This window comes from Nipponia nippon, unplaced genomic scaffold (genome assembly GCF_047370975.1).
Source record: "Nipponia nippon isolate SJK-2023a ecotype South Korea unplaced genomic scaffold, ASM4737097v1 scaffold_7, whole genome shotgun sequence".
NCBI lineage: Eukaryota > Metazoa > Chordata > Aves > Pelecaniformes > Threskiornithidae > Nipponia > Nipponia nippon.
Window position 1 is genome coordinate 11,391,373 of NW_028262391.1, and position 22,495 is coordinate 11,413,867.

General features: G+C 45.1%; 1 protein-coding gene across 5 annotated transcripts in view; it reads left to right on the forward strand.

Annotated features, from left to right (window-relative positions):
- Positions 1 to 4,453: 4,453 nt before the first annotated feature.
- The window catches only part of ABCC5 (ATP binding cassette subfamily C member 5), a 53,634-nt gene continuing 35,592 nt past the window's right edge, over positions 4,454 to 22,495 (forward strand). For 3 of the 5 annotated variants that reach the window (XR_015700465.1, XR_015700466.1, XM_087739397.1), the window contains exons 1-3: positions 4,454 to 4,581; positions 5,976 to 6,150; positions 22,270 to 22,430. Coding sequence is in view for 3 of the 5 variants with exons in the window: in XM_087739397.1 (XP_087595523.1) it covers positions 6,022 to 6,150; positions 22,270 to 22,430 (290 nt within the window). In the remaining 2 variants the exon portion in view is untranslated. The remainder of the gene's footprint in view (positions 4,582 to 5,975; positions 6,151 to 22,269; positions 22,431 to 22,495) is intronic. The other 2 variants (XM_087739399.1, XM_087739402.1) reach the window with 1 other exon arrangement.

Sequence of the window (22,495 nt, forward strand, 5' to 3'; positions counted from 1 at the left end):
GTGACCAAGTCACAACAGTTTCTGACAGCCCTGCTACAAGTACCACATTGGCTCCTGCCTCCCTCTCCATCTTCTCCACGGGATGTTAACGCTGGAGCCTTAGGATGATAGACTAAGAATTACTATTCCCAGTAATCCTCTTGTTAATGCTTTTGCCACAAATATTTTCCTCTTCCTCTTAAACTGTGAAGGTGGATATAAGATACAAAGGAAAATGAGCAGCAATGTTTCTCCACTCTCCAGTTGTAGGCAGTACGCAGGTATTTCAGCAGCGCTAGACCTCTGAGGCTTGTTTCAATCTGCCAAGCTGCCCACATGGGTTGGCGGCTCCTAGGAAAGAGAAATATGGCCCAGCTGAGGCTAAATTATTGCTTTCCAGAAGAGTGACTTGCAGTAGCTGCAGTGCAATGGGAAATCTTTTAGTCTGCTCTGAGAACTCAAAGTCCTGAACTAATAGGCTGTGTGGGAGGGAGACCTGGAAATGATGGACAATAAAAGATCGGGCACTGCACAGGGATAGAGAATTGGGAACAAGCTGATGAATGCAGTCTCTCTAGACCTCCCTATTTCTGGACTTGTTATGGTTTGCAATGCTGCAGGCTAAATTTGAGGTCATGGGACTTTTCCTTGAGCCATCCAATTAATTTCTGAGTTCTGCACTTCATGGCTAAGAGCTCTGATCAGCGAGAGAGTAAAAAAGCACCAGCAAGCATAACAACTGTCAGCATGCTCATCAGGAGGGGCTGAACCTAGGAAACTTGTGCCGAAAATGCAAGCCTCAGCAGCTGGGACCAAGCATCCCAGCGGGTAAGGGTAAGAAGGAGATGTCCTCTGTGTATGAGGTACATAGGAAAGGAGATCTGGGGAGAGAGGGAAGAACAGCTCTCCACAGGGGTGTCCAGATTTGTGTCAAAGGAAGACACCCCCTCAAGCACCATCCACTCTGACCAAAGCATGTTGTGTTCCCCAGCCAGCCTCGCACAGCCCACAGGTCTGGAAGGAGGCACTGGGCGGGTGGCCAGTCTGATGTGACAGCTCTGCACTCCTGGTAGCCCAAGGCATCTCCTGGTATTCCACGTATCTCCACGGACATCAGTCCAATCACATCTCGCTGCTTCTTTGGGGGCCATCTTTTCCTTCAGGGCAAAGAGAAAAGCTGTTTTGTCCTAGTGCCTCATTGCAATTTTTTGCTAGTAGTAAAACAGTGACTGCACCACCCCATTGCTCCCCGCACCTGATCTGTGCAGCCAGCGTCTTCTGGGCTTGCCAGGCATTTGGATCCCATTGGTGCACAAGTAACTCTCTGCTTTGCAGTCGTGTGTGTAACAGGGTTTTGTGTGGCTGAGATTCTGGTCTTAATTGCAGTGCTGTGAACCCAAACTAGCGCTACAATGCTCCTCAAGCTCAGAAGATCTCCTGAAGGGACATCTGTTTGTTTGTGTCCAAGATTCAGCTGAGTTAAGTCGCCTGGGCAGCACGTGCTCCATACTCCCCAGGAGGCAGAAGCAGGTCCTCAGATGCTATGGGGAAAGATGTGGTAGGAGAGTTGGATAAATAAAGACCATCACTCCCACAAACTAAGCCTTGGTTTTTCTGGTCAACTTGGCGATACTCCACTACCAGATCCAATGGCTCAAGTCAGTTAGTTTCAAGTGTCGGTTTAAGTTTGTTGCTGATGTTTGTTTTGGGGTGTGGGAGAGCAGATACCGTACACCTCTAGGAAAACTAATTGTCAGGTGTTGCTTCCTAGCCCTCGTGGTCTGCAGGCCTTGGCTTTGAAGCTGCCGCTGGCTCTTCAGTCTGGCTGTGCTTTTCTTGCTGCAGTCAGGGCTGATTACAGCAAATCCCAGATCTTCAATCAGGGCAAGTTTTAATACTGTACAGGCCTTGTTTATGTAACAGCTGCCATCCCACAGGGATGAATCCGGGACCTGCAGCGCTAAAAGCATTAGCTGCTGCCACTGGAGCTAAAGATGTAACTCCTCTGATTGGTAGCACCAGTACGTTTATATCCTTTAGAACAAACACTGGAGGAGACTCGTGACACACTTAAAAGTGGGTTATGCCTACATAAGCATTTTCCTCCCACCATCATACTAAGGGAGTACGTACACTCGCAGGACCACAGGTGTGAAAACGCTGTTGATGCTGCCGCCGGCCCATCGCCCAGAGCTAGTCTGGGTGGAGTGTACACATCATTATTTACCAGCACAGTTTTCTGCTAGCCCTCATGCCCTCCCTTTTACTCTTGGATCTGCTCCAGCACTGGAGAAATAGAGGACAGAAAAGTGTAGGCAGGGCCCTGGCTCCCTTGGCTTAAACAACACTCTCTGCTCATCTTTCCTAAGATATTTTGCACTCAGTTTGGCATAATGGAGGTTCATGTTCTTCTTTCCCTCTAGGTGCATGACACAGAGCCTTTGGGCTTCAACATGTCATCAGCTCTGTAAAGCAGCTCTGTTCGCTTCCACTGCCCAGGGACCAAAGGCACGCTCATGCTCAGAACAATTTCAGGTCAACACCCTAAAATACAATAAGAGTGATTCACCTTGAAGCTTTAACACAGTTTAATTCTCTCCATCATTCATACTTTGTCCTTTCTGTTTATGCTGTTTAATCACATTGCTTAGTATCTGCACAGCTATTTACCCCTACATTCCAGCGTGTTTGATGCAGACAAAGGTCTGTTTAATGACTGGCTTCTGTCTTAAAATCCACCCTTTGCTTGGACATAGCATTTATAAAGCATGAAGTGCACCTTGCAGCTTCTTCCCCATAAAATCTCAGCCAAACCAATCTGAAATTGCATAATTGTGAGTTCTGGGGAACAGACTGCGGGAAAATGCAGCAGCCACGCGTGCTCTCGGCTGCTTTGCCATGGGAAGGGCTCTCCTTCCGTGCGTCTGTCTGTCAGTTCTTCTGTCCCAAAATATTAGAGTACCTGCAATGGAGCTGATTCTCATTTTTGTCAGAAACGGAGTCGGAGCTCCGCAGGACATGCTGCCATATGTGTCGGGGAGCTCTGAAGGGATTCTCTGTTACCTTAAGGGTGCCCTTGAATCGTTGCTTTGCATGGTGACACTTTTTACTTGCACTGCTGGCCTGTGGACTTGGAAGGAATATTCAGGATCCAGTTCTACTTCCAGATTCCCATCTCTACTCTTTTCCTGAGTTTATTTCAGTTTTTCTACCGAATTGACTCTCACAAACATTCCTGACAGGAGAGCAAGGACTGCGCTGCAAGCAGGCACTTGTTATATAAAGCACTTAAATGAGACATCAGCCAAATTTGGCTGGTGGAAAGAAGATGTCAGATGAGGACAGGGTATTTAAACACAGCAGGGGAGAAGCTACAGCTGAGGGTTTGTTAAGGATATTTACAGCCCTTTGTGAGAGGAAAGGCGGCTGTGTCCATCTCCTCCCTCACTGCCTTTCCGAGGCGGGGGCTGGATCCCCTGTGCCACGCTTCCCTGCGGGAGCGGGGCCACGTCTGCCCCTCGGCCACCCCCACACAGGGATGCACGGCCGCGGTTTCGCCCCCCTCCGCTCCATCCCTTTCCGCGGGCAAAGCTTGACTGGGAAAGCCCTGGGACAAGTTCGCAGTCCCTTGAGCTGGTCCGAATCCCTTCAGAGGGGCGCAGCAGGGGCTTTCCTGGCCTCCCCCGTCTCTTGCTCCAAGCCTGGCTTGCTGCAAAGAGCGTGGCAGGCCCGCGGCCGTGGCCGAGGGGGTGACACAGCTGCTGCACGCAGAAGCCAACGCTCCCGCCCCAGCTGTGGTCAAGGTTAAGCCCCAGATAAGGACACAGTCGCACTTTCCCCGGCCGAAAGGCTGTAAATAACCGGCAGCGGGTGACAGGCTGGTGCAAACCACCAACGGGCAGGGCGGGCGGGGGCAGCCGAGGCTGAAGCCGGGGACGCCGCTCCGCCTCTGCAAACCAGGCAGCGCCCTGCGGCAGCGCCTGCGGCGGGACGGGGAGCGGCACCGGCATCACCCCCGTCCTCCCCACGCCTCGGCCGTGGTCCCTCGGTCCGAGCAGAGAGCGGGCTACCTTCTTCCCGCCCCACGTTCGCTCGGGGCGGGCGGCTCGGCCCCGTCCTCCCCGCACTGCAACGGGGCGCACGGCTGCTGCATTGCGCTGCATTGCACCGCGCTGCGTCGCGCTACGTTGCAATGCGTTGCACCGCATTGCCTTCGCGTTGCAGCGCGCTACATCCCACCGCTGCCGCGCTGCCCGGGGCGGGGGGGGGGCGGGGGGGGGGGCGAACGTTCCAGACCCCCCGGCTGCGGCAGGAGCGGCGGGAAGGGACCGGGCGGGGCACGGCTGGGAGGGGCGGCCCAGCGGAGGTGGCCCGCGCGGGGCCTTCTGGGAAATGTAGTTCGCAGGCCGCGGGCCAGCGGGCGGCCGGGGCGGAGGCGAGGACTACATTTCCCGTGGGGCGTCGCGAAGGAACGGGCACGGCGGCCCCCGCCCTCCTCCCCGCGCAGGCGCGGTGGGGAGGCAGGAACCGCTATAAGGGATGTTGTTTGGCTTCGCGGCCGCTGAGTGGAGAAGCCGCAGCGGGGGTAGTCGCCGGGCGGAGGTGAGCGGCGGCCGCCCCGCCCGTTACCGGGGGCGGGTGTTGAGGTGGGGGTGGGAAGCGACCCTTTGCGGGGGTGAGGGGGGCCGCCGCGCGGCCGAGGAGGCGGCTTTGCCGCCCCCGCCCCCTTTCCCGTGAGGAGGCCGGTCGAGCGGCGCTCCCCCCCCCCCCCCCCCCCCGCCCCACCGTGAGGAGGGCTGCGCTGTGCCCCCTCCCGCCGGCAGCTCGGGGCCGTCGGTGTCCGTCCCAGCCCGGCTGGAGCGGGGGGATCCCTCCCTCAGCGGGGAGGGCCTCTCTTGGTTACGCCGGTGCGGGGGGGAATAGGGGAGGGGGGGACTCCCCTCCGCCCCCCCCCCCCGCCCCGGGTCGCCTGGGAGGTGGCGGGTCGGGGGAGGCTGGCTCGCATCCCTGCTGCAGGAGGGACGCAGAGCCGGCAGGGTGCAGCAGCCCCGGGACCTGCTGCTCTGCAGCATCCCCGGGGTCGGGAAGCGGCGCCCGGCCGTGCAGGGCGGGGGGCGGCCGGTGGCCGGGGCTGGCTGCGGGAGGGCTGGGCTGGGGGGGCTGGTGTCAGCCGATGGGGGAAGGAGGCCGTGGCTGGTGGCAGCCCAGTGCACCGAGCCCAACCTGCTGATGCTGGTTCTGACTAACGTAACTTAATCAGGCTTGTTTTGTCGTGTTAGTTTAAGGCAAGTGACGGAATGCAATAAAGCAGAGTTATAAAACAAAGTCTTGTAGCGGGAGGTGATTTTCTTTTCGGGACTCTGATTCTCCTTCTGACCTTACAGTGCAATCTGATAGGTTGAAGGAAAACCTGCAGTGCTGAAGATGTGACTCCTTCCCATGCATGTTCTTGCTTAATGATAGCTCAAGCCTATGGAGTATGCCAATAATACTATAGAGAAGGAATATATCTTTCTCTAGAGCGTGTGTGGAATGACTAATTTTATCGTGTGATATCTCTAGAGAGATCAGTTTTGTAAAACTTTGTATTGGTAAGTTGTTGGATCTGTGCAACTTCAGATGCTAACGAAAGATTTCAGGGATCTGATCTTCCAAGTCCAGTTTCTCAAGGTTTCAGCTAAATGCTGTAGGTATTGCTTTAATCTGTCAGATTGCATAATCGTATTTCAGAGTTCTAAGGGAGGAACTATGACAGTACTCTAGTGCATTGAGAGTCATTGTACTATTTGGTTACCTCAGGGTATGTTTAAACTAGTTCAGGGGAAGTTAGTCTTGTGTGTTTCCAAAGTCACATTATTACAGTCCTGTTGTAATAAAACTCTTCTGTAATGGCTTTCTGATTTTTATTTCAAAAACAAACTTTAAAAATAGATTACTAAAAGGAAGTGGTGGGTTGGGCATAGCATATAATGAACTGGAACTTAATTACTTTTCAGATATTTGAGGTGAAAATACACGTGTAAACCCTGGCGTTTACAGAAGATGAAAGACATCGACATAGGAAAAGAGTACATTATACCCAGTCCTGGGTATAGAAGTGTGAGGGAGAGAGCCAACTCGGTGCAGCATGAAGAGCAGGAAGGGTCAAAATTTCAGCATGCTAAACATAAGGTCAGTTTATTTTTTCATTCTTTGTGTTGCAGTCTGTGTTTATTAAATTACACGCAGCAGCATCCTTTTTGCTGTGCCAGCTCTATATAATTCACTGCATTGAAGGTCAATAATGAATATTCCCTTTTGTTTGGAAGAGGTCATTCCAAGGGGTACTGTAGCTCTCTTAGTAACAAGTCTGAGCACCTATTAAGCGTTTTTACTTTTAAATGTGGCTTTTTAGTAATATTTGAACAAAATAGACTTTTTTTTCCTGGTATTCAAATCTTGATGTGAATCCAGGAAATGTTTTAAGCTTTTGTACTTAAGAGAACCATTACAACCAAGTAAGAACAGTGAAGAGCTCAGCACAAATCATGCACCATTCAGTGCTGGCAGCTGAAAAAACTCTTAATCATGCTATGTTTTTCTCAAGGATTAACTTTCTAAAGCAGATGTCTAGCTTGCTCTAGTAGCAAGACTTACTTTTTTCCCTCAGATGGAAGTAATCTGTATTGAATACTGTTTCTTGTGCGTCTGTGTATTTAACATGGTGAGGTGCAGTCATAATTACTTTTAGTTTAATTTGAGAGCTGTGTCTTGAAATAACCACTGGCTTAGAGCTTGCATGCCATTGTTCTGAGCTTCTAATTCTTAGAGCTTGTTCTCACTGAAAAGAATGCATATACTGAGTGCTATAGGGCAAAAAAATCCTCAGATAAATGGAAACACCCACACTGGTGAAAGATATGGTCTGAAACTAATAACCTGTACGAGTTGAAGATGATTAAAAATATTAGCTGCAGTGAAATATTTTCTTGTATGTCCTGCTCTTAACCTTTCCTAAAATACTGATGTAGAACTTCCTGAAGCCAAACAAATAAAGTTAATACTGCCTGTGTCTGACTTTTGCAATGACAAGGTGCTTGCAAATGTGTTGCTGGGCATTCCATACAGATTGCCTGTGACAGCCCTGGTGTGGGAGTGTTGGAGATGAGGAAACTCACCTTATTTGTATGGAGAAATTGTGAAGACTGTTTTTAAAGGCTTAACTTTCGCTGCATTATACTAGACACTGAGGTACTATGTACATCAGTTAAGGCTTACCTTGTTTCGCTGGGGCTTAAAGGGTTTTTCCAGGTGTTTGTGGGCTAGCAGTGCTGCACTGCTGTTTTTTTGAGATTGGAGTGATCTGCTCTGCAGCAGGCTGAGCGCAGTTTGCACTTGCAGGCCCTGCAGCTCCTAGTGTCCCTACAGGCTCTGTGACTCAGCAGACTATTGCTGACAGCCGTCAGAGGAAGGCAGAGTGTCTGATTGCATTAAAGCAGGCACTGATGCAGAACTAAGAGACCTCTGGAGTCACAGTGCAGCTTCTTAATGGCATTTATTATGTTGATGTCATGGGCTTGCTGTCTACTTGTCACCATCCAGTAGCAAATCTGCTCTGTCACATCACTGGTGACAACAGTGATGCTGTTGGTGGACAGCATTGTTTCCTGACCAGTGGCAGTGCAGTTAAGCAGTAATCATAGCATGTTATCTTTGCCTGTTGGTCTGCATCACCTAATCATGTTGATGCCTGGTTTAACTTTTGAGGACAAAATCCTGAGTTTACTTCTAAACCTTTTAAAGGAATGAAATAAATCAAACCAGCATATTTGCCTTTTTCTGATGGCTGAAAGTGAGCCAAGTCCTGCACATCTGTACAGCATGGCATTAAAATCTCTAACTTTGAGGCAGCTTTAGGTCAGCTTAACTCTGTTGCTGCAGTCTTGTTTACCCTTCTACCTCGACCACTTGATTTGCTGCCTATGACTACAGGGTAGTAAACCCAGATAACTGATTGCTAAACAGGGATTCTGCAAAATTTGTGATTACTGATGCAAGAAAATGGCTTACCCCAGTTCTTACCTGGAACTTTATCTGTTTTGGTTTCTTTGAGTAGAGGAATGAATGTAACTTATCTTGCTGATGGAATTGGCTAGTTCTGACAGATGGGTACTGTGGCATTTTACTTGCTTAGTGATCTTGTTCAGTATGCCAGGGTTGAGTTAATTTTTAGCTCAAATGTTGGTACCCTTTTTGTTTTGCTAGCCTTATAGCTCGGATGTATACAAGTCATAAACACAAACAGCTCTGAATTTGTTGCTGCATGTCAGTGAGATTAAATCCTGCTTACTTGCAAACTACTGAGGTTAAGTAAAAGGAGCCGTATTCATAACATCTTATCTAAGTTGCACGTTCATGTTTGTGTGTACCAAGCTTTTTCCTTCCTAGTTGAAATAAGCTCTGGTTTCAGCAGCATTCTTGGCCTTATCGCTTGTTGGGATGCTTTATACTTTTGGTAACAGGGATAAGCAAAGAATTCTCTTTCATAAGGTTGAGCTTTGCCTGCTTGGTCAAGTGCTTCCTCTCTGCCTGTAACAACAGGGTAGAAGCTGTAGCTCAACTGTTAAGAAAACTGTGTTTCAAGGGGAGAGGAGGGACTGTGTCCTTTACTACTTTATCCTTTATGAAACCTGGGATTGGGTCAGATGCCTAAGACAGCTAACTAGGTACATGTTGGCATGGCTGGTGATGGAACACAATGCAGGGCTGATGTGATGAGGAAGGGTAGGACCACAGTGGTTCAAATAGAGGGGTTAAGCTGTAGTGGAACTCTGTCATTTGGACAACAGAGTCCAGTGTGCCATCAGTAGAGATTTTGAGACTCTCAAATTTCTTGTAGAAGACCTAGCTCTGGACTTGAACTAGCTTGACCAGAAAATGACCAAACTGTAAGTATGATCTGTATTGCAAGTAACAAGCTGGAAGCAGATTAAGGCTGTTATTTCACCATTAACTTCAGATCTTTGCGGAAGGTGGGTTTGGGACTGTTTTATGGCAGACTTATACTGCATGAGGTAGACTTCTTGCTAACATGTTGTATAGGTACCTCATACCTTGTAGAGTGAGGTAGAACTGTGTAGGAAGATACAGGAACATGCTGCCTCTGGTAGTCAGGGACCACTGGTTAATGGCCAGTGGTGATGACCACTTCTGGTGGGGCTACAGGTACATTTGGCTGATCAATAACATGACTGATTGGTTTTCCTATTGCCTGTATTGCTGCGTTTTTGTACATCCTTCTTAACTTGAAGTGGACAAGACTAGTTGCCTGATCAAGATCTTTATAGCTGAAAGACCTTTTTTACTACTGAGCCAAGGCCCCAGGGCCTTCTTGTATGTCTCTTCTCTTCTTTGCGTTCTATAAAGGTTGTATTCAACTTTGTTCTTTCTGTCCTGAAGCCTCTGTACTGGTGTTCAGGTTTCCTGCTGAAAGGATGCTGTAATGGGTGTTCATGACAATAATGAAAAAGAACTTGCAATTCTTTCCTTAGAGGCTTAAACGCTGTTTGGTCATGGCCCGAAAGATCACTTCTTTGAAAGACAGGAGCTTTTCAAATAGGCTTCCTGGAATCATAATTGAAATCATGCTGCAATATAAGTAGGTCTAATCCAGCATTTTCTGGTGCTTAATGGAATGTTGCTATAGAAATTTGGACCTCTGAAATAGGCACTCTGGGACTGAAATTCAAGAAACAATTTTTATTCGGCTTGTGAATGCATATATTCACATCATGAATAAGTTTCTGCAGTGTGTTCTTATAACAAGTGATTTTTTTAAGTCTTTGTTGGAGGCCTTAATGTAGCTTACAAAATAGGCTGTTAACTACATGTTCCCAGTGCATAGTACCATACTAATTGGGCTTATTGTATGTGGGGGCATGGCTGTTCTGAATGAAGGTAACTTAAAGGTGCACTTGCTACCTAGCACTGTAGTCATAGTCTTCATCTGTAAGAGGCTGTTATGTTATAGAGAATAAAAATTGAGATGTTTTGAAATATTGATTTATACTTACACCTTTAGAACTTTTTGTTGTCAGAATGCTTGCGTGCCCTTCAAGTTGTATCTGAAGTAATTGTATTTAAAATGACAGATGAGGAAGAGAAATAATTTGTTCTCAAAGTGGTTTTGGAATAGGCTCTTCTCAAATGTAGACTTCATGTTTATTTGATGGAACAGCAAGTGAGTGAGTATTTTGCTCCCCATTATGTTTGCAACAACAGAAGAGGATGTAGAAGCAGCTTGTTCTCATGATACACAATGCTTGAGAACTCAATTCTTGAAAATCTAGTCCCTAAAATTAACAATGCTAGGGCACTAATTTACAGATTGTACTCCAAGCTGTAACTGGTTCTGACTGGAATGTAGTGTTCAGGATTAGGATCTCTGCATAATGATTGCATCTGCAGCATCTGTGGTAAGCCTGAAGCGCATATTGCTACATTGGAAGACACTGGGCAGTGTGGAACTGCAGAGATTTCTTTAAACATGCAGGAAAAACATGTTTCTAACTTCAGCTATCAGAAGCCCTACTAATACTCCTCTCCTCTCCTTGATCTCTTATTTTTCAGGTTTGTCTCTGACAGCTTTTGCCAAAGACAGCAGAGAAGGTGATCAGAACTTGCTGGAGTTGATGTAAATCCTTCAAGCACTGATCGCTTTGAAGTGATTTATCACTGTCTGACTGTCCAATAGTCAGATCAATTCTGCCTCTCAACCTCTCTGGAGCATCTGAAATGTCTGAACCAACTGTGCTGAGCAACATGTTCAAAAATAGGAATGTGAATGTAGCCTGGGTAGTAGAGCCTTGGCACTCCATGCTTAGAGCAGGCCTTCTAGATAGCTTAACGATAAGCTTTTAGTTGCAGCTGAAGCTGCTGGATGTCTCTGTGTTTTTCCAGAAGACTTCATATTTTCATAACTAAATAAACACAGAACTTCAGGAATCACAGCCTCATAGGCTTTTACGGGCTGTAGGTATTCTGAATCAGTTTCTACACAGAAAGTTATTGCTATATGGCTGGCTCAGATTACAGCTAGAAGCTGCAGTAGTTTGAGCTGAGCCAGTCCTCACTGTGTGAGAAGGTGAAACTGTAGTTGACTACTTGATCAAGATGACTGGCAAAGTGCTGGACTCATTTTAATTGCCACCCAGCTGAGCATCTCCAGTGGTGTTGGGGCTGCGCTAGGAGAGATGTGCAAGAACAGAGCAAATCTGGATGTGTGTGTTCATGTGTTCCTGAACCTCGTAACTGCTGCCATCGTACTCTGCCTATGGCTACACTTAGCAGCTTGAGGATCTCTTGTCTGTTAATAACAGATTACACACAACTGCAATCTTACCTCATTTCCTCAGATTATAGCTGCATAGAAGGTGAGGGAGGACTCAGTTTAGGTTGTGTTGCCATAAAACATGTAAAACTGACACAGGTGCAGGTATATAACAATAAATCTGAATTCTTTATAATAATTGAAACCTAGAATTAGAATTTCAGCTTTTGCAGTGTAGTGCGTTTCTGTACTCTGCTGCAGTCTGACTGCAAGGAGATACTTATTTCCTGGGGCTGTTTTGATAAAATCGGAAACTAATGCTATTAAATATCATTGTATTGTCACTTGAGTCTTCTATGAAGTAGGAAAGAAAACAGTGTTTGTCCAGTGATCTTTGGAAGCCTTATATAAAAGGCTATGCTAGGTGAGGCATGTTCCTCTATGGATCCTGCTTTGGTGTCTTCTTCCCCTGCTGTGAACAAACTGCTGCAGTGTAAGGCCACTGATGGAGGGAGTAGGTATGATATGTTCTAAAATGAACCAATTCCTGCTGACTAACACGTAGTGGATCAGAGCTGTTAGTCTCTGTAACATCAGCTCTGAAGGCTAAAAGTCTAATGCTGTAGTTGAGCAGCTGCAGTAGCAGGGAGTCTAGGTGAGTTGATGATTAGACCAGTTCTGCAGATGGTGCCCCTAAGACATGCTGCATAACTTTACTTTCCTTGTTGGTAAAGTTTTAACTGAACACTATATGGTATATAATGTCATGAGAACAAAGCATGATGCAGAGGTCTGCAGCTCTGATACAACTTGTGTGGTGTCTGAACACATGCAGTATGGTGGTTAGAAACACATTGTGCTAATAAACCTCTAAAATTGTGTGTGAGGGTGAATTTCTGTTTCAGAGCAATGGTTTTCCTCTACAGTTCATTATTCTAGAATGAGTGCCTGTGGCTGGGACCCTTAAAGAGAAGCCACTGCTGGTACAAGCCACTGCAGGAGACTTCTGGGAAAAAGCAGCCACCATAATGTATCATGCTGAGAGGAAGGAGAGGGTAAATGAAGCCAGGGTCTTAAATATAAAGGAAAGTTAGAAATTAGGAGCACATAAGCCCCCATGCTGAAGGCGGCTAAGGTGAACAGTGCCTGAAAGTAAATAACAGCATCCCTCAAACCCAGTTTCAGTGACTTAACTGCCCTGACAGTGCTGAGAATATCTGTGAGTGTACCCTTGTTAAAAGCTGTAGAGAATGTTCCTGTTACAAATTTGATGATACTCAACGTTTCTAAGCAGTATGCAGGAAGGAAAGGAAGGAAGATGGAAACTTTTGCCTTCCTTAGCATTTCTACTTTGGTTTACTATCATGCCATCTACAAGTGTTTAAGGGTTGAGTAGAGAGTGCAGCTGTATCAGGTGCATGTAAAATGCTCTCAGGTTCAATCCTGAGCTATTGTTCTGGTGATTCTTTCAGAAACTTGTCTGAAGATCCTCAGTGTGATCAGCAGAGCTGAAACTCAGGGATAAGCTCACATAATGAGCGCAAGAAGGCAAATCTAGACAAGTGCCTACATACTGAAGGCATGTTTTTCTCTAAATGTTAACTACTTTTACTTTTTCAAGTCAAATGAAAGCAGAACTTAAATCTGTCTTGTCAGTATTTCTGTTATCTTTGAAAACTTTGAATATGATTAGACTATGTGCAGAAGCAAAGACTCCTGTTGCTTTCTAAAGATGCGTTAATTCCATGATATGCCCAAAGAACCGAATGTATTATCTTGGTTAGAATCCTATTCTGTTGAGTTGTTTTACCATTGAACTTCTGCTACTAAAGTACTTGCTAACATGGCACAAGATCCTTGACTTGTTTTTTGGTGTATGTTTTATGATGATTCTCTAACCACTCTGAAGAAGTGATAGCTCTACCTTGTCTTCCATATATATATGTATGTATTATCAGCTGAGAAAGGAGCATATCTATCAGCCAGTCATGTATCAAAAGTTACCTGAAACTTGGAGGGGAGTTAACTGCATCTGAGAAGACTTATAGTAGGAGGAACAAAAAGGCAAAATCCTTCTCTAGGCAGAGACATTCTGTAGAGGAACATGGTGTTCTAGCTAATTCATGGCTTCCATTTAAAGTCATCTGTCTTCTTTAGTGCACTAACCATCTTTTGTCTAAGTCTTAGCCACATGATAAAACCTTGGATCTGGCCACTTGCCAGTATTGTCTTTGACTACTTTTGGTGGTTGTTCCTTTGTCCAAACCAGATTTGTAAACCAGTCTGCTCACAACCAAAAGTGTGTGAGGAGCGGATTAACTGGCAGTAAAGGAAAGCTGCTGGTATCTTTTCCATTGTAGTGTTCCCTATTTGTGCTGGAGACATTCTGCCCTATGGCTGTCTCAGAAACTCAGTGTACAGTTCTAAGTTTCTAGAAGGATTTAATGGATCTATCTAAACTACTGGAGAACTTAACTTGAAATGAGTCAAAACACTTATACACAGGGAGTTCTGATACTTTGAGACACTGAGATGGCAATTAGTTTTTGAACATTCATATCCTAGTGCTAAGGAATAGTCAGTTGCATTCTGAACTGCATACTGTGACCAGGCTGTTCCACAAATGATCTGTATTTCAGTCCTTTTTGAGGACTATTTCAAAGTCAACATGTTTGGACCCCTGTGGTGTTTATTTTGAGTTTACTAGTTCATTTGCCACTTGAGTGGGGTGCCCCTTGCTTTAGGAAGCATGTATTGGTACAGGAAGGTGAGTTGAATAAAAGCCTGTTATATTAAGCTTGGTAAATGCTGTGGTGTCAAGGCTTCTGCTGTCATTCACTTGTGGTTCCACGCCACAGAAGTGAGTTTAAAAATTCCCTGGGTGCTCCTGGTGTTGTACTAAATTGACCTGTGTAGCTTCTGTTGTGACCTAGTTTAGGCATGGCCTGAGCCGTGGCTGCTCACAGCTTGGATAAGTGCACTCTGCGCTGGGTTAAAAACTGGCTGGACGGCCGAGCCCAGAGAGTGGTGGTTAACAGAGTCAAATCCAGTTGGCAGCCGGTCATGAGTGGTGTTCCCCAGGGCTCAGTATTGGGGCCGGTCCTGTTCAATATCTTCATTGATGATCTGGATGAGGGGATTGAGTGCACCTTCAGTAAGTTTGCAGATGACACCAAGTTGGGTGGGAGTGTCGATCTGCTGGAGGGCAGGAAGGCCCTGCAGAGGGACCTGGACAGGCTGGATCGCTGGGCCAGGGCCAACTGCATGACATTCAACAAGGCTAAGTGCTGGGTCCTGCATTTGGGTCACAACAACCCTATGCAACGCTACAGGCTTGGGGAGGAGTGGCTGGAGAGCTGCCTGGCTGAAAAGGACCTGGGGGTGTTGGTTGACAGCTGCCTGAACATGAGCGAGCAGTGTGCTCAGGTGGCCAAGAAGGCCAATGACATCCTGGCTTGTATCAGGAATAGTGTGGCCAGCAGGACCAGGGAGGTGATAGTGCCCCTGTACTCGGCACTGGTGAGGCCGCACCTCGAGTACTGTGTTCAGTGTTGGGCCCCTCACTACAAGAAGGACATCGAGGTGCTGGAGCGTGTCCAAAGAAAGGCAACAAAGCTGGTGAAGGGTCTGGAGCACAAGTCCTGTGAGGAGCGGCTGAGGGAGCTGGGGTTGTTTAGTTTGGAGAAGAGGAGGCTGAGGGGAGACCTTACTGCTCTCTACAGCTACCTGAAAGGAGGCTGTAGCGAGGTGGGGGTTGGTCTCTTCTCCCTAGTAAAAAGCAATAGGACAAGAGGAAATGGCCTCAAGCTGCGCCAGGGGAGGTTTAGACTGGATATTTGGAAAAACTTCTTCACTGAAAGGGCTGTCAGGCACTGGAACAGGCTGCCCAGGGAAGTGGTTGAGCCTCCATCCCTGGAGGTATTTAGAATCATAGAATCGTCAAGGTTGGAAAAGACCCTTAAGATCGAGTCCAACCATTAACCTATCACTGCCAAGTCCATCTATACCATATCCTCGAGCACCACATCTATCTGTTCTTTAAATACCTCTTTAAAAGAAGGGTAGACGTGGTGCTTGAGGACATGGTTTAGTGGTGGACTTGGCAGTGCTAGGTTAATGGTTGGACTCGATGATCTTAAGGGTCTTTTCCAACCTTGACGATTCTATGATATTACTGGAAGAACACCTCCAGCATATGGCAGGCTGGCTGCATGTGGTTCAGAATGGTACAGCTTACCTGAGCAAGTCAGGAGCCAAATCCTCAGCCTGTGCTGTGCTAGTTTGATCTGTGTAGTGAGCAGTTTGTGTCCCAGCTTTGTGGTCAGAGCATGTGTAGGGTGCTAATTCTATAGGGCAACTTGTAGTTAAGGCTGATCACTATTTCCAGTTCCACAGGACTCCGCTGTTACTGTACCGTTAGCATACATGAACTATGTAGCTCCAGTGCTGGATGATCAGTATACAATCTCAGCTCTGAATGAATCCTATGTCCTTTGATTACGAGATCATGAATACTAGCTTTAATGCAAAACAAAAGGCATGGATTCATTTATACCAGAAGCATAAGCAGGTGCACAGCTGCTCATCAGATGCATACACAGCAGTTACTGTTGCAAAATCCTAAAATGAACACTACCTGCCAAACTGTGTTTCTTGGATTGCAAAAATAAGAGGATTTGCCCGGGAAGAGTTTAGAACATCTCACCTCAATGCTAATGCTTACCAGAATTCAAGGCCAAGGTCAAATAAGCAATGTTCCCGGAAGAAACTGATATGCCTGTCCTCAGCAAGGACTCTATGTGCATCAAGTAAAAGTGCTCAATATGTGACTAAAATATTCAGGCTCATCACAAACATACATACCCTGATCTTGTTTGGCTACAGAGCCCCAATATTGGTGCCAAGCACTACTGGGAGACTTCTGCTCTAATCTGAGGATGCATAAACTCAGGCTAGCTTTGAAACCATGACGCAAATGCTGATTCAACTTCTGCTAATCCTAGCCCAGAAGGGCAACTGCAGAGGTCTTGTGTAATGAAGTCACGTGTAACAGTGTTAGAGTGAATGGCTGGACTTCAAGCTGTTGAATCTCTGAACTCTTGTGGCAAGTCAGAGCATGCTTCTGAACAGCTAATTCTCTTTTCACTTAAGAGAAATATGGCACAGCTGCACTTATTCTTGCATTTGGATATGTGGTTGGTGCTGTAAAGAGCTGTTCTTCCCTGTAGCAGAAGCTGGGAAGGCAGCAGAGACGTGAGCTTTCATTTATGCTCCACTTATCAGGAGGTGGAAGAAATGGAGGCCCTAACTTCTTGATTGGGTTCATTGCAGCAGTCCTGGAAGCTGTAACCATAATTTCTAGGCATCTAAAGCTATCTGGTGGTCTTATCTTGGTGCTGTGTGAATTCAGCTGCGCTGTCTGTACTTTGCAATCGATGTATGCAGGTGTCTAAAGGATCAATGCCTCCTTCCTCACACCCATTGTCTGTGATCTAGCCCAGTGCCTGCTCCTTGCTGCCTCTCCTTCAGGGAGACAGCTGGTATGGGTGGATGATATGCCAAACTAGTCTTAAACAGGCTCATGTTCTAATCAGGCAGGGTATTATAAAGCATTCTAGCTACAGAGTAGCCTGGGAGTCTAATGCTGCAAATCCCCCTATTAATGCTTTTGTAGATTGTGTACTGCATCAAATCCAGTGAAAGGAGAAGAGGAAAATTGCTTTAGTGGAATATAAAGTTCATAGAGCACTTGCTGCTTCACCAAGCAATGGCAGATTTGACAGTGTTTGGGCCTGCAAACCTATTTAATTTTTAGATGCTCCTGGGTTTGGTGGCATCCAGAAGTCGGGATGATAGTGCTTTAAGGGTTGCTTGTGCTACTTGCAAAAGCAGCGTATAAAACCCATAACTACTTTCAAGTGGGGTTATGCTTGGAAAGATGCAGAGGAATTTCTGGGGTGATGCTTGGAAAGACTCGGAGGAATTTCTGGGAAGAAGGATGTAATTACAACTTCAGAGTATCTCTTCCTAGACTTTTATTTTGTTTTTGGTTTAGTTATCCTTAAGCTAACTGGAACAGTTGATCCTATTCTTCCCCAGCCCATACAAGCTAATCACTAATCTTGTTTTGAAACACCAGTCCTTTAATGAAGTCTCTTAAATATTTTAAAATCGCTGTTCATCCTGGAGTTGTAATATGGGGAACACTTTAAGCACTGAGCAGAACTGATGATCGTATAATTCTCCTTCTCCCCATATGCCCCCCTAATCCTGATCTCTGTTGTGCTGGTTGGTTAGTTTCCCATTTGCCTCTCCTTACTGGGAACTTGAACAAAGGAGCGAGGAGGCCTGCTGAGCTCTACCTTCTGAATGCAAGAGGTGGGAGTTCCTGTTCTGCAGTATTGCCAACTCGGAGTTCTTTACTACTTAAATAAAACAATTTTAACTTTATGTAATAGTAAATCAATCACAGTAGCTTCTGTATTCTATATGAGCTGCAAGAAATAATAAAAGAAGCCTTTATATATATGCTCTAGTTTCCTGTCGGGTAGCAGTAGAACCAGAAGAGATGCAGCTTCTTCCCTGCAGTGATCTCAGCCCTGGAAGATTTCTGCCTTATGGAAGAGACGACAATAGTTGTTTGGTGGGTGGGGTTTGGGTCATATGTCGACTGTATACACATCAAATACTTTCTCTGCAAGATGAGTAATGGATGGAAAAATCTATTTTGCTTAGCCTCCAGGCTTGTCTTGTTTTGCTGTTATCATCTGATGGTACAGTTGTCAAGCCAGTAAATTGCTACCTTCTCTGTTAAATGAGAGATTGCCTGTGTGAAAGGCTAGTATTTCACTGTTTGATTTTTTGTTTTTATTTTTCCTTCCCATATACAACACAGCTGCCTCCTTTCTCTTCACCTGCTCCCCATCCTCAGAAGTAAATGCCCATGTTGGCTGCTTAGCAGGTTTTCAGAAGCGTCCTTCTATTTCACATATTCGAGTTTGCTTGCCTTTCTGTGTAATGTTCCTCACGCCCCTCTTGCTTACTGCAGAACTTCTGTCTTGCTTACCTCTGACATCATGTATATTTGACAGCTTTGTAGCTTGGCTCCTAATTTTTGTGTATTTTCACGGCCTTCTCACATGACCTTGGTATGTGGATTGTGAATTTGGTACTGCTGTCTCTAATGAGCAAATCTTTTTCCTTGCCCTTAAACAACTTATTCTCCTCACTTCACCCAGACTTTTTGTCATGACATGTCTTGAGCCAACCATGTTGTCTTTCTAGCTCTCATATTACCTTATGTGCTTACCATTGCTGTGACCACTTAGTTGGACAAGGAAATCACGATAACAGGTGCTGGTAGGGTTTTGTTGCTCTCAAGTTGCAGAAGGTCAGAGGGGGCAGGTGTGCTCTGTGGTAGCAGCACCAGCCGTGCTTCTCTGCCTGTCTGTGAGCTAGCTGCGGAGGTAAAAGAAGACAACGAGATCATGTGTGTAGTGATACTTCCTCAGTACTCTCCATACTCTTGGGGATTGCCCTCAGGATTAAAAGTTTAACCGTTTTCTTCATCTATTAATTTTCCCAGTCATCTATTGAATCATATCAGCCTGCACCCGCGTGTGCCACAACTTCATGAAATGTGGAGTGCAGAACCATTACCCTCTGTTAGGAGCTGCCTATGGCTTCAGAAACTTTTTTTGGAATCCACCAAATATTAATAAAATGCTGGGTAAATGATTGCTGTTGCCCTCTGTCATGCATTTAATAAGCCATGATATGTTTATCCTATGTGAGTTTAGTTCTCCCATTTTTAGTCCATTTATGTATTTGAACTTTACATCACCTTATGACAGAGAATTCTAAATTTAAGTATGCCTTGTGTGAAAAACATTTATTTCACTGAGTGTCCCCAGTTCTTTTGTTGTAAGAACAGTTGGTGATCGTTCCCTAGTTCTCTTCATGATTTTATGGACCTCTCAAATACCTGTACCTTATCTTTATTATTCTCTTCTATCCAACAGAAAAGTCTTAAATTGATGCTTGTGTGGAAGCTGTTCCAATCCCAACTGTTCTCATTGCTTGCAGAAAGTAATTTAAGGTATAATAATACCCTTTTTGAACTGAAGTGACAGGGGACTGACTCTGGTGTTCAAAAAGGAAGCAAACCCCATTTTTTTTTAAGTGGTATGGTAATGCTTCTTGCTTTATTCTTTGTGTCTTCTGTAACAGTTCTTCACTGTCTTTTGGCCTTTTTGATGATGCTGAGTAGTGAGCTGCTGTTTTTCAAGAAATGTCTGAATGATTCCCCCCGCCCCCTCTGGTTAGGGATATCTGGTTTGGGCTTGTTTTGTTTCTGTGAACACTTCTTTAGATTTATCAGCACCGTGTTGTATCACCTGGTTCATGGCTTGTATTGGTATGTTAATAATTTGCTGAATTAGAAAAAGTGCTGTCTGATTTCTGTTCGGTAGTGCAGCCATGATTTATTAGACATCTCTTTCAAGAGCAGTGCTGGAGCCTGTTATATCACGTTGCTAATGCCTTCTTCAAGCTTTTAGTTTCCAAGAAAACTGTACATGCATGCAGGCAATCAGGATACCGCCGGTTGATGAACACCTGAAAAAAATAATAGGGATTCAGAAACCTAAATTAATAGTGTTGGGGTTGTCGCTAGTTTTTGTACTTCTTTTGCTGTAGAACTGCTTAGGAGTCTCATTTCTTCCTGATAAACTCTATGCTTTGAAGATTTTTTGTAATGTGACACAGAACTGTATGGTCTTTCTTAGAATCTTAATTGTGCAGTAGTGCGATGCATTTGTTTCTTGATAGTCGCAGGTGTGGGATTTTGACAGCCTTGCCAAGATGGAGATGAGCAGTGTGCTCGACTAGGGGTTTGTGCTTATACTTGCCTGTATGGCAAGACGTTATAAAGGCCTTTCAAAGGCAGTGCCCCAGTCTTTTATCAATGCATCTTTTCCACCTTTGCTGAGAGGATTCTATGGAGCAGCTCGGGAGAGTTTAATTATTTTTAACAGTGAGTGTTTAAGAATATTATCTTTTGGCTGCCTAAAAATACAGTATCTTGCAGTTGTGCTTTCTTATTAAAAAGCTATTCTTGTTTGTAAGTGGTGAAAAACTTCTTTTATGCTGACAAATACAGTGGTTTTTGTTTTGGAAGACTTTTTTTTTAACTTACAAGCACTTTTTGTGTGCTCTGAGAAACTGATTCTGCAAATAGCCTGTGGCATCACTTAGAAACAAGCATGTTAGCAGCAGTAGGGTGTTGGGGCAGATCTACCTGGGGCTCTTGCAAAGGGTAACATAGCAAACTAGCTACGAATTCCTCTGCTATAACAGAAAAGCAGTGGTGCAGAACTTTTCACCACTACTGAGTCCTTTGAGACATCTTTGGCAGGTCCCTTATTAATGCTGATTTGGGTAGATTTTAGTAAGGCGGTATTGCCCTTAGTGAGTCAGTAGTTTAATGTAAATTGAGTGAGAAGTCTTTTAATTCAGATTTCAAGTGTTGCATAGTTTTGAGTCGCTCCATGTGGGATAATGTCGTAATGTTCTTTTATTACTTTTCTATCTTCTTTTGTAATCATAGCTTTAGGTTTTGTGAATAAGTTTTTTGAGATCAGGACTGTGGATTCTTGACAACATGTTTAGGTGCTATTTAAGTACTTTGGTTAAATAAAGGGCAGATTTATGCTATTATAAATTTCATGGTCTTGTCCTCCACATGAGTGGAAGCGATGTGTCTTAATGTGCTACATGCTTACATGTTAATGTAGTACAGACTAAGTCTCTGGTGGCATTTCTGACAAATATTACATGATGCAAAGTTAGGAACCAAGTGCTTGCTATCGATATGCGTTTAGTGCTTTGCAGATACTGTGTTTTTAGGAGGCTACGAGGCACCTACAGTTGCTGTTTTCAGAGAAGTAAAATAACCTTGCTCTGGGAAGGCAACTAATAAGGGTAAACATAGTATCTGTTTGTGAGGCAGTCAGGAAGATTTTTACCTCAGAACTGCGTTTTTTCCACAAAGTAGCGCCATTTAAAAAAATTAGAATACAAACAGGTAACATGGCACTGCAATAGATGGTCCATTAATTTAGCAGAACCAGTCGTGAGCCCTCTGCGAGTATAGATAGCAAGCTCATCTCCTCAGATAGTTTTGACACATCTAGCTTCTGATCAAACGGTTTGTTTCAACTCTGCAGCATTTTGACTACTCCATATCATTGCTGTTTCCTTTCTCCTTTAGATTAGCATTTAGGTCTGCCTTTCACTAGGCCTGTGGACAAACTCCTCTGAGATAAGGCTTGCCTTTTAAGTGGTTGTTAATAAAGTTGCTGAGCCATTGAAAAGCGTGGCTGGGAGCAGAGAAAATTGTCATCTTTGTTCCCTTTAGTTTAGAGAAAAAGCAGGAAACATGATAAAAGAAAGTACAATTCTGCTTAATGCCTATTTGTTTTTTGATCTAATCCAAGGTATTTTTGAAGAAGGGACTTTAGTAGTATTCTGAAAATAATTTGAGTTTTCTGTGGATAAGAATATCTAAATTACACTAAGAGGGTGTAAATTCATCAAGAATATACGTCTTAATTTCACTACATAAGCTGGTCATTGATTTCCAGAACTGCTGTCAAAGGTAGCTGATTTTGTAATTTTTCTCTTGTATTTCCTGTGGCAGGATGCAAGGTTAGTCTGGTCTGTCCATTTATCCTTTGAATGCACAGGCACAATACTGGTGTTAATTTATGTTTTACAAATGCGGCAATCTAATGCAGATCTAGAATGTGTGCCTTCCGTGTCTTTGCTGCCAGGCTGAAGCCTGTCCTCTAAGACATTTAAATGATAGTGATGGCTGTTGCACAATAAGTTGCAGAAGAAAGAGGTGTGAAGTTGCTGGAGTCAGGAGTCATGGACTTTAAACATAGTTTTGAGCTCTGACTCTGCTGTCTCAATTGTAAAAGCAGATTGAATGCCAGGATGCCTTGGAAGCAGCTGCTCGGGCAGAGGGCCTGCCACTGGACACCTCCGTGCATTCCCAGCTCAGAATGCTGGACGAAGAGCATCACAAGGGCAAATACCGCCATGGCCTGAATGTGCTGAAACCCATACGGACTACTTCCAAGTAAGTCTTCAGGCTACAAAAGAACTGATACAGCATTTGCTTTTCAAACCAGTCACAAAGCAGGA